Source organism: Pelophylax lessonae (assembly GCF_965119305.1).
Source record: "Pelophylax lessonae genome assembly, chromosome: 11".
Classification (NCBI taxonomy): Eukaryota; Metazoa; Chordata; class Amphibia; order Anura; family Ranidae; genus Pelophylax; species Pelophylax lessonae.
The window spans coordinates 212,649,504-212,662,292 of NC_138778.1; the positions used below are offsets into that span (position 1 = coordinate 212,649,504).

The window sequence follows — 12,789 nt, forward strand, 5'->3', positions numbered from 1 at the left end:
GTGACTGGGAGGGATACTTCAAGGCCTCTGACTTTTGAAGGTTGACCCTAAAATTAGATAGCGAGCCATATTGTTTCAGTTCAAATAATGAGGAAGGTAGAGAAGTTAAGGGGGTTAGTAACATAAAGCAAGAGATCGTCAGCGTAGGCTGCTACCTTGTGATGATAGTCTCTCGTGTGCACGCCCTGTATGGAGCTATTATTTCTGACGTGTTTAAGGAACGGTTCCAACGTAGGAACAATGGGTAAAGGTGACAGTAGACAGCCCTGCCTAGTGCCATTAGCTATTGTAAATGGGTCTGAGTCAAAGCCATTCACACGAACAGTAGCGGAGGGATTAGTATATAGTGCAGATATCCAAGACCATTGGAGTCAGTAGTCCCTTGTCCCGTGTAGAAAATTCCGGTTTACCCTTTTCGGCATTGATAGACAAGAGCAAAAGGGGGGTGTTAAGTCTATGTGTAGTTGATGATGTTAAGGGTCCGAATGGTATTGTCTCTGGCTTCCCGTGTTTGGATAAATCCAACCTCATCTAGTGAAATAATGCGTGGCATCAGAGCGGCCAATCTCATAGCAAGGATTTTAGTAAAAAGTTTAATGTCACAGTTCAGAAGTGATATAGATCAGTAACTTACGCATAGAAGGGGGTCTTTAACTGGTTTGGGGATTACCGCTATGCTAGCACGCAACATGTCTAGTGGCACATCTTTGTCTTCAATAATGGCATTAAAGGTAAAATGCAGTGCAAGTATAGCTTGAAAGGTCTTATAATAAGCTCCAGAGAAGCGGTCTGGGCCAGGGGCCTTTCCTGGCTGGGTAGAGGCTATGGCCACAGAAAATTCTTTCATGGAAATAGGTTGGGATAGAGTGTCTCTTTCCTCATCAGTAAGCGTGGGGAGATTTGCTTCTTGAATGTATCGAATCAAATCTGAAGACGTCGCCAAACTTGGAGAAGATGGCAAGGTTGGTTCAAGATTATAGAATGTGGAGTAAAAGTCTCTAAAAGCTTTTGCTAAGTCTGGAGTAAAATGAATCTTTGAGCCTGATGGAGAAGATAGGGTAGGGACATGCCAAGTCAGAGACCATTTGGCCCCATGGCAGATGGCCACATTTGTCCTCAAATTCATAAAAAGAAAGTCAGGCCTTCAACGGGACGTGTTTCGCTTTGTAAAGGGAGTGCTCTCGGATAGATTCCCGTACTCTCAGTAACTCCGCTTCGATAGTATGATCTGCACCAGTTCTGTGTTTTTGTTCAAGAGCATGGATCCGCGTCACAAGGTCAGAAAGAGTTTTTGCTCTTTTCTGCTTGGTTAAATATCTGTGTTTGATTAAGATCCCACGTATAAAACATTTGTGGGCTGCCCACACAGAAAGCGGGTTATCCACTGAATCTGTATTGTTGGCAAAGAATGTAGATAGTTCCTGCAGAACAACTGCGATTATGGTAGGGTCTTTCAGAAGAGCCTCATTGAGTCGCCAAGTGTGTGTTTTAGGTTGAGAGTTTTGTATGTCTAATTCCACAAAAATCGGTGCATGATCCAACAAAGCAATGTCACCAATTGCCGTTTTAGATACCAGGGAATGGTCAAATGTTTAAGCAGGAAAAAAGTGATCCTGGAGTAAGAGCCATGCACAGAGGAGTAGAAAGTAAAATCCTTCTCCTGTTGGTGGAATATGCTCCAGAGATCTATCAATTGATGTGAGTGGAAAAGGCCTTTAAGACAATGTCTAACTTTTCTGGGCAAAGGAGAAGAACCGACTGAGGAGTCTCTTTGAGGGTCTAAGGTCAAGTTAAAGTTGCCACCCAATATTAGGGTTCCTTCCAGGAAGGAGTCAAGAGTAGAAAGGAACTTTTCCATAGTTTGAAGCTGGTTGTATTGGGCAAGTAAATGTCCGCCAAGGTGAACGTATGTGAATATAGCTCACCTTTAAGCAAGAGGAACCTGCCCTCTTGGTCCGTAAGGACATCAAGGAATTGCCAGGGAAGAGACTTTCATATTAAAATGCTACCAAGGACTGTGGTAGACCGTTGGAAAATGTTTGTTATATAGTTTTGGAATCTTGTTGGCTCTAAAATGAGTCTCTTGGAGAAAGAAGATATTTGCTTTATGTCTCCAGAAGCTCAGCTAAACCGCGTGTTTGCTTCTCCGGGGAATATTAACGCTTAATGCTCCAGGAGAGGACTTTCGGGGTCATGGCTGCTCCGGTAAAATTCTACTCCCTTGTGGTGACAAGGAGGGGAGGAGAAAAAAAAAGGGAAGGGGATCGGAGGAGTGGGAGAGTCTAAAGGTTAAGTAGAAGAAGAAAAGTTAGGAAAAAGTAAGCAGAGTGGACTATCAAGAAAGAAACAGGAATCTCTTTAGAGAAGTTCTGCTGCCACCAGGGCAGAGAAAACCTAGTAGGGGATGTGGTAAGACCCTATTAGGTGCAGAGCCCCGGCCACATGGGCTTCCACAACTCAAATGTAACTCATCTGAGGTCCAGGCAAGGGAGTTCCGGTAGTAAATAGATGTCAACTTGATATTTGAAACACCACAGAACTATTGAAATACAAGTAAAGTTATAACTCCAAAATGGCATAATACACAGGTGGCTAGATCAGAAATGGAGTTCAACCCTAGCAGGAGGTCAAAATGGAGATGGGGACAAGAGAAGTGGGAATGGGAAACTAGGAAGGATTGAGGAGGCAAGCCATTCATGTATGTACCCAGGGCTTTTTTTCTTAGAGAATAGGTGCAGGAACTCCCCCTTTCTGAGTCACTTCTTGTCTCTGCTCCCTACTCTACCATCCCTTGGTTCCACCCCCTACCCACCTCCCAGTACTGCCCCTTTTAGAGAATACAGAACCATGTATCATTTTGTGGTGGTAAGTAATTTGTATGGAATTTGTTATAAACAAGAGAAGCAGTAAAATAGATCTTCTGCATCCAGCAACAATAAATCTCCCTCAGCAACAATAGATCCCGGCAGCAACAACAGATTTCTCAGCAGCCAGCCCAGCATCAATAGACTCACCACCAGCAGCCAGCAACAGTAGACCCCCTCTCTCAACAGTAGATCCCTTCCAGCATAATAAGCCCAACCAACAACAATAGATTCCTCACCAGCAACAATAGACTGTCACTCAAAAATAGATGCGCTCCAGCAACAATAGCTCCCTCCTCAACAGTAGATCTCTTCCAGCAACAATTGACCCCCAAGCAACATAAGCCCTCTCCCCCCCTGCAATAATAGATCCCCTACCAGCAACAAAATTTGGCCTGCCCATCAATAATAGATCACCGTGCAAAAATAGATCTTCTTCAGGAGCAATAGATCCCCCAGCAGCCAGCTTCAATGACCCTTCAGTACACCCCAGCACCCCTTGCCATTACATACATTCAGTGCTTGAGGTGCCGGAACTGCATTCCACCGCGTTCCCGCTGAAAAAAAGCCCTGTATGTACCCAACGTATAATAAACTGGTAAAGTCATATAGTTAGAGGGCATTCGGCCTCATAAGGAGGCTAGTACTACTCATAAGGCAGGACTATAGTTGCGACCCCTATCGCAGGGAAAATGGGATTATCAAGTCTTAGTTCAGGGACAAACACTGTAGTGCTGTAGTGTATCATAATGAACACACACAGGAGGTGGTACCTCCCGCACCAGCAGACCCCCCCCCCCACAGCAGAATCATCGCAGGGAAGGGTCCACCAGGGCCGGGGCAGCACCCCCACATGATGTGTGTATCCCTCACGGAAGAATTCAACCATTATGCCACTGGGAAGGGCCGCCATCCAGCCACGAGGCTAATTATGCAAAACAACAATTGAAAACTTAAAGTGGACCTCCAAATGCTAGACGTGGGGACCCAGCTATAAAGCAAAAAGTGGCAATCCGTGGAGTTAAAACAATAAAAGGGGAAACTCCTTCTCCGGGTTTAGCTTTGTAAGGGAGTCAAGTAGATCTCAGGACTATGTCCAGAGAGAGCTCATAAGTGATCTACATGAGGTCTCCAGTGATGCCTCTAAACCAGATAGAATAATAACCTGTTTGTACACAGGTAGGTCTAGCTTGTATCTAGGGAAGCAGGGAAGGACTGAAGCTGTGGTCACCGAGGGACCGTATAGGATATTTTGTCATGTGACAGCATCTTCAAATTGCAGCACGCTGGGAGTTACATTGTCGGCTTCTTGAGAGGGCGTCTTTTGGTTCATGAATCTGGTGTGACTGCCACAATAAGCCAGTTTGGGACATGCATCGGGTCTATAACATATATATATATATATATATACAGGGCTTTTTTTCACAGAGAATAGGTGCAGGAACTCCCCCTTTTCAAGTCACCCCTTGTCTCCGCCCCTACCCACCTCTGAGCACCGTTTCATGGTTCCACCCATTACCCACCTCCCAAGACCACCCCTTTTAGATAATACAGTAACATTTGTGGTACTAACTAATTTGTATTGAGCTTGTTAATGATAACAAGAAAAGCAGTAGAATAGATCCCCTGCAGCCAGCAACAATGGACCACTCACAACAAAACACCCCCCTCCCTAGCAGCAACAACAGATCTCCTCGCAGCCAGCATCAGCAGACCCTCTGGAAGAATAGATCCCCCCCCAGCAACAATGGACCACCTACAAGAAAATACCACCCCCTTCCTCAGCAACAATAGACCCCTGGAAGCAACAACAGATCTTCCAGCAGCCAGCAACAATAGACCTCTTCCTCAACAGTCGATCCCTCCAAGAAATGACTGACCCCCCCCCAGCAACATAAGACCCACCCTTAGCAACAATAGATCCCCTGCCAGCAACAGACTCCCCTGCAATAATAGATTCCCTCCAGTGACATTAGATCCCCAGCAACCAGCATCAACAGACCCTGCAGCACACCTCCAGCACCCCTTGCCATTACATACATTCAGTCCTGGAGGTGCCGGAGCTGCGTTCCCGCTGAAAAAAAGCCCTGTGTATATATATATATATATATATATATATATATATATATGTTATTTGCCTTTTATTTTTTTCCTCTATTGGTCTTTTTTTCAGGCACAGACTAACTATGTAGCTATGTATGATGCAGACCCCGACACTTACCACTGTTTGCTCTTGTAGTTGCACATCAATGGCCCATGGATTTAAATGGGATGTACCAGTATAGCAGGTGCAATGTTCATTTAGGTTAATGGAATGTTAGTGCACCGGCACAGGTAGACCAGCGCTACATTTATATTTTAACTGGCTGGGCTGCATGGTTTAAGGATGCAGCCATTGGAGGAGGTAATGAAGGACCTATGGGGGGGGGGGGGGGAGTATTGTGGGGCCTGAGGGAATTCATAGTAAAAAGTGAACATGTTGTTTATTGGAATGCTACTGAACACCTTTAACTAATCATCAGTAGAGGAAATGCCATGTGAAAGGGTTACAAGCTGTTGTAGAATAGGGAACAATTTGAACTTAACCCTGTTAGGAGGAACTTACGTTTTATTGGCGAGTCTCAATCATGGGTGTTTGCAGAATTAAATAGAAAGGTATTAAATTACAATATGACTTGTAGGGAAAGGTACATTAATTTTTAGGAAGATTCTGTTAATGTTGAGTTCAGTCTTTTCCTTGGCAATTTCTCAGCATGATGTAATATCAGATTTATCCACAAGGTGGCGAAGAAGTCCATGTAATCTTGCAGCCACTCCACATTATTATCATCCTGCAGATTTTAGTGTTTAGAGAGCTGTGTTAAAATTATGTTTAATGGGTAACTCCACTTTCGTTGGGAAAAAAAAAGCAAATAAAGAAAAAACAATATAGCGTATACAAATCATATTGCAATTAAATGTTATTTAAAATAACCTTTGCTTTTCAATCTGCAGCTCTGTCATTTTCTGAAATTTCAATGCAATATGGCAACCTGGAGCTGTTCTGTACACAGAATGTATACTGACCACACCCCAGAAACATAATTTCCTGCTTGTGTGATTGGCTCACTAATTTTCCCAGAAGTCTGCTTAAGATACAAGTAAGATATCAGGCATCCCCTTCAACACAAATGTCATTTTTGGTGAGATACTCCCAATAGGAACACGTCTAAAGGGATGCAGGCCCTGCAGATTACCTCATTAGAGCCCTGCAGCTGCCACAGCTGATAGATAATTATCTATCAGCACAGAGGAACAAACAATGATTTCTTCAGAACAGCAAAAGGTAGGAATCTGCAAAAAAGTTTGTTAAAATCCTTGTAATGTACAGAGATCACCCAGAGGGGAATGTTTATTTTTTCTCAACAAAAGTGTAGTTAGGCTTTAAATATTTAAAAAATATTTGTTACCCAACAAGCACAAATTTATAAAAAAAATATTTATAAAGCACTTTAGTGACATCACAAGAGAATTTCAGGTATAATAGGCTACTTTTTTTTGTAAATAGTTATTGAAGTCAAATGTGATATCAGGAGGAAGCTTTTGGCCTGGCCTACATTTTTTTTACATCATAAATGACAAATGATTTTTAAAATAAGAGTCCCTTAGGTGCCTTTTAAAACCACATTGGCTGAAATATATTAACATTCTCTCTGGCATTGTTCTTGGTGGTAATTCCTTTCTTCCACTAGATGTCCTCAGTCTTCCAGGTTGAATAACTCCCAGCATACTTCAATCCAGAAGACTGAGGACATACATTGAGTACAGGTTGTTATGACAGTGTATGGATGCAAAAAGTGGCACTGCTTTTTCCATCATTGGGGACTGCCCACCGCTGGAGAAGGAAGTGAGGATGAAAACTCAGCTTGTCACATGACCAGCCTAAAGACTTTTGGAAAAGGTAAATATATATATATATATAAATTTTTATTCTAGGCCATGTATCCACAGACAGCAGCTATCTGGGTCATGAAGTATCCAATTTAGGGTGTGTCCCTATCCTTAATTGCTAATTGAGTGAGAGGACTGGGAAACAAGGATTTCGGGCACAAATGTTTTTTTAAAAACAAATTATTTTATTCAAAGCATATTTAAAACCAAAGAAAAGTACAGGCATATAATTATGTGTTAAGGACCAAACCAGACCCATAGATGGTCTATACTGTGGTGTATCTTAATACATACAGTTTAGAACAATGGTTTACATACATCTTAAAGTACAGAACAATTAGTAGTCATATCATTCTCAGGACTATTCACTCACGATCAGACAAAAACCACCGGCGGACACCAAAATAGACAAGGTGTCGGTCCGTGGGATCAACTGAGAGTGTGAATTAACTTCCACCATATAATATTTGACCTTTGCTCGACATGTTTCGCTTTCTTAGGAGAAAAGCTTCATCTGGAGCATATCATTTCGTTTGTCTGTACAGTAATAGTCAGGCATAAATCTCAATTCCGTAGGGGAGTTTTTTAACGAAGAGGACTGTTGTGCGTTTGTGGAAAGCACCGTATTTTGGCACCTATATGAGCATGTAGTAGTGAGGGTAATCACTCCATATTTACTGGAGAGGACGGGAGCCTAGTGCATGTAGCGTGTCCCTTATGGTTGTCTAAACGTCCGTGCCGCGCTATTCCAAACTTGCACACAGTCCTCGCCGGATGGGGTAATGGCGGCATTACCCCATCCGGCGAGGACTGTGTGCAAGTTTGGAATAGCGCGGCACGGACGTTTAGACAACCATAAGGGACACGCTACATGCACTAGGCTCCCGTCCTCTCCAGTAAATATGGAGTGATTACCCTCACTACTACATGCTCATATAGGTGCCAAAATACGGTGCTTTCCACAAACGCACAACAGTCCTCTTCGTTAAAAAACTCCCCTACGGAATTGAGATTTATGCCTGACTATTACTGTACAGACAAACGAAATGATATGCTCCAGATGAAGCTTTTCTCCTAAGAAAGCGAAACATGTCGAGCAAAGGTCAAATATTATATGGTGGAAGTTAATTCACACTCTCAGTTGATCCCACGGACCGACACCTTGTCTATTTTGGTGTCCGCCGGTGGTTTTTGTCTGATCGTGAGTGAATAGTCCTGAGAATGATATGACTACTAATTGTTCTGTACTTTAAGATGTATGTAAACCATTGTTCTAAACTGTATGTATTAAGATACACCACAGTATAGACCATCTATGGGTCTGGTTTGGTCCTTAACACATAATTATATGCCTGTACTTTTCTTTGGTTTTAAATATGCTTTGAATAAAATAATTTGTTTTTAAAAAAACATTTGTGCCCGAAATCCTTGTTTCCCAGTCCTCTCACTCTATATATATATAAAACAGATGGGGGTCATCTGCAGGAAAAGTGGGGAGGGAGCCCAGAATTGAGCTTTAATCAATGAAAAGATGGATACAAAAGCATGTTAGTGATCTAATATTATATAGCTTCTGAGAGAACTGTAATTACTCCAGCCTGGTCAAATGTACCAGCATTAAATTGGGACCAGGCCAGGAAAACACTAATTTAATGCAATTGAGAATTGTAATTTTGTACAGCCAGTGTTTTGATCTAGACACCTCTGGATCTGGAACAGAGATGGCCATTACTCCTTAAGGCTGTGCTGATGCATGTGCAACATACACTATATTACCAAAAGTATTGGGACACCTTCCATTACACGCACATGAACTTTAATGGCATCCTAGTCTTAGTCCGTAGGGTTCAATATTGAGTTGGCCCACGCTTTGCAGCTTTAACAGCTTCAACTATTCTGGGAAGGCTGTCCACAAGGTTTAGGAGTGTGTCTATGGGAATGTTTGACCATTTTTCCAGAAGCGCATTTGTGAGGTCAGGCACTGATGCTGGAGAGAAGGTCTGTTTTGCAGTCTCTGCTCTAATTCATCCCAAAGGTGTTCTATAAGGTTGAGGTCAGGACTCTGTGCAGGCCAGTCAAATTCCTCCACCCCAAACTCGCTCATCCATGTCTTTATGGACCTTGTCTTCATCTATGGCCGGTCTTACCCTGGTGTTTTAGCTTTGTGAACTCCATATGATTTATAATCCTATTGTTTTAGACAATTTCCAGATAGCTGAGCTTTTCTTACTTTTGTTACTATGCAAAGCTTTGCTGTTAAAATGTATGTATCAGCAATTTTTAACCTTGTTTCAATCACAAAAGTATGTAAAATGTTAAGGTACTCCAGTCTAAAATTAAAAAAAAAAAAAAGAAGACGCCATCCCCCAAAATCCATACCGGACCCCTATCTTTGAAAAGCACCTAGATCTATACTCAGGCAAAAAAGATAACGAAAAAAAAATACAAAATGTAGAAATAAAAAAAAAATGGGCAGACTCAATGGACTACTCTGTCTTTTTACTGCCATCACTTTTGTATGTTTCTTTGACCTGGTATGGTTTTTAAGAATAAAAAAAAAAGCGGGGATCCCCTCCCGAAATCAAAACCCTTATCTAAATATGATGTCTGGCCAGGAAAGGGGCCTGAACCATGCCAGACAACATGCCCTCAACAGAGAGAGAGGGTACCTTGTAAGGTGGGAGAGCCCTGGAAAGACACCTTGCCCCTATATCCTTAGCATGGTAGATGCGGAAATCTGTGAGGACAGCCTGGTGGAATATTGGAATCTGGAAGCCATCCTTAAAAAAAAAAAAAGGTCTAGCATTATTATTATTTTTTTTTTGCTATGTCTCCTTGGAGAGATGCCCGCTTTTCCTGGAAACACCACAGGAAGTGACAGGAAATCTCTCCAAACTGAGAGAGGAAATCCCTACCCAAACAAGTTCCCATCGTTGAAATATTTCCACTTACCTCCTATTCTCGTTACAACTGTAACATTTTGGATCTTTGTAGATATTTGCACCCCCGTTTGGTAAGAGTGTTATCCTTGTCTTGGTGACCATTACCATGTGACCATTGTCATGTGATGGGAAATCAGGTGCCCTTGTTTAAATATTTCCCCTTACCTCCTATTTTTGTTACAACTGTAACATTTTGAATCTTTGTGGAGATGTGCGTCCTCGTTTGGTGCTAGATTCATCCTCCTTTTGGTCTTAGAGACCATCGTCATGTGATGGAAAATCTGGTGCCCTCCTTTAAATATTTCCCCTTACATCCTATTCTTGTTAACCACTTGCCGACCGCCGCACGACTATATATGGCGGCGGTCAGCCCCTCACAGGCAAAGTGACGTACTGGTACGTCACTAGCCTGTGAGCCAATAGGGGGAGAGCGCACGCCGCAGGAGGCGCGCTCCCGCCCCCACTCATTCCCTAAGCAGCCCGCGCGTGTGACCGGCGACCCGATGTCCGCCGGTCTCTCGCGATCGTCGGATACAGCGGGAGAAAGGCAGACGGCTAATATAAACAAAGCCGCCTGTCTTTCTCCCCTGTGTAACAGCACAGATCATACGGTCCTGCTATGTAGGACCGTTGATCTCTGCTGTTACACACACAGCCACATCCAATCACAGTTAGAAGCACGCCCCTAGGGACACACTTAACCCCTCCCTCTCCAATAAAGTTGACCCCTTCCCTCCCAGTGTCATTTTTACAGTAACAGTGCATATGTATAGCACTGATTACTGCAGTAATGTCAATGGTACCCCCAAAAGTGTCAAAACTGTCAGTCAAGGGTCCGATCTGTCCGCCCCAATGTCGCAGTCCCGCAAAAAAAATCGCAGATCGCCGCCATTACTCGTTAAAAAAAACAATAAAAATGACAAAAATCTTTCCCTTAGTTAGTAAATGCAATAACTTTTGCGCAAACCAATCAAAATATGCTTTTTGCGATTTTTTTTTTACCAAACATATGTAGCAGAAAACAAATTGGCCTAAAATGTTAAAACATTTTGATTTTTAAATTTTTTGGGGGAATTTCATATAAAAAAATGTGAAAAATATTATTTTTGCAAAATTGTCACTCTTTTTTTGTTTATAGCACATGATCAAAAAATCGCACAGGTGATCAAATACCACCAAATTAAAGCTCTATTTGTGGGAAAAAAAGGACGTCAATTTCATTTGGGTACAGCATCGCACGACCGTGCAATTGTCCGTTAAAGTCACGCAGTGCCGAATCGCAAAATAGGCCCTGGTCAGGAAGGGGGTAAAATCTTCCGGGGCTTAAGTGGTTAAAACTGTAACTTTGTGGAGATTTGCGTCCTCATTTGGTGCAAGATTCATCCTTGTCTTGGTCTTAGTGACCATTTTCATGTGATGGGAAATCAGGTGCCCTCATTGAAACATTTCCCCTTACCTTCTATTCTTCTTACAACCGTATAATTTTGCATCTTTGTGGAGATTTGCGTCCTCATTTGGTGCAAGATTCATCCTTGTCTTGGTCTTAGTGACCATTTTCATGTGATGGGAAATCAGGAGCCCTCATTGAAATGTTTCCCCTTAGGTCCTATTCTTCTTACAACCGTATAATTTTTGACCTTGGTGGAGATTTGCATCCTCGTTTGGTGCGAGATAAATTCTCGTCTTGGTCTTAGTGACCATTTCCATGTGATGGGAAATCAGGTGCCCTCGTTAAAATATTCCCCTTATCTCCTATTCTTCTTAAAACTGTATAATTTTGGATCTTTGTGGAGATTTGTGTCCTCATTTGGTGCGAGATTCATTCTCGTCTTGGTGACCATTGCCATGTGACGGAAAATCAGGTGCCCTCATTGAAATATTTCCCCTCACCACCTATTCTTGTTAAAACTGTATCATTTTGGATCTTTGTGGAGATTTGTGTCCTCATTTGGTGCAAGATTCATCCTTGTCTTTGTCTTAGTGACCATTTCCATGTGATGGGAAATCAGGAGCCATCATTGAAATATTTCCCCCTACCTCCTATCCTATTCTTCTTACAACTGTATAATTTTTGACCTTGGTGGAGATTTGCGTTCTCGTTTGGTGCGAGATAAATCCTCGTCTTGGTCATAGTGACCATTTCCATGTGATGGGAAATCAGGTGCCCTCGTTAAAATATTTCCCCTTATCTCCTATTCTTCTTACAACTGTATAATTTTGGACCTTGGTGGAGATTTGCATCCTCGTTTGGTGCGACATTCATTCTCGTCTTGGTCTTAGTAAACATCGTGGTCAGGGAATAAAGCCAAGATGGATAATATAGCATAATTAAATAACTACGGTAGTAGCGTGCCAAAACCGTTGTTCGGGCAGGCCTGTGAAATAAAGAGGGCCCGCCAAGAAGGAAGGAAGGAAGAAGGGAATGTTGTAGAAAAGGGGCAGTGGTGGGAGGGTTAAACTATCCCAGAGGCAGCCCAGAAGAGGCCTTTAAATAGGTGGCTCCTCCCCTTCCACAACTCCAGGCTCCGCCTTCCCATTTGTCATGTGACCATTGGTGACCATTTTCATGTAAGGGGAGATCCACATTTTTACAGTTGTCACTGCAAGAGGAGGTGAGGGGCAAATGATCTCCTCTTTGAAGATATTTCCCCTCACTTCCCGTTTCATCTATGAGGATCACAGTGAAGGGAAATCTCCCTGGACATAGGCGGCAAGACCCAGACTAACTGGTTTATCCCTTCCCTACTTTATTAAAAAAAGAAAAAGTTTTGGCTATGAATGTACTTTCAACCTGTAAAAGCATTGCAGACATTTTCTAGACTTATAGACCCCGGCCGTGCAGACCAGCTTCTCGTTAGTTTCTTTCTAACATTAACAGAAACAACCTGCTTCAGGGGAAAAAAGATTTTTCATTCGGCTCTGTGTACTCGTCTTATAAAATCCCAAGGAGTCCATTTCTCAGTGTGTTATTTGTCTAGGCCTGTGTCCCTGGGCCCGCTATCATCAATCAATGCGATTTTATGTTTTTATACAGAGGCCCCGGGCGCTTTGTC

The 12,789-nt window shown here is 42.6% G+C and overlaps 1 protein-coding gene across 1 annotated transcript in view; it reads right to left on the bottom strand.

The window, feature by feature from the left end:
* Positions 1-1,136: 1,136 nt before the first annotated feature.
* Positions 1,137-12,789, bottom strand: part of LOC309567495 (bactericidal permeability-increasing protein-like) — a gene marked incomplete at its 3' end in the record, with an annotated part of 130,849 nt that continues 119,196 nt past the window's right edge. Inside the window, exon 16 of the mRNA XM_082272882.1 lies at positions 1,137-1,421. Within this exon, the coding sequence (XP_082129008.1) occupies positions 1,137-1,421 (285 nt within the window). The remainder of the gene's footprint in view (positions 1,422-12,789) is intronic.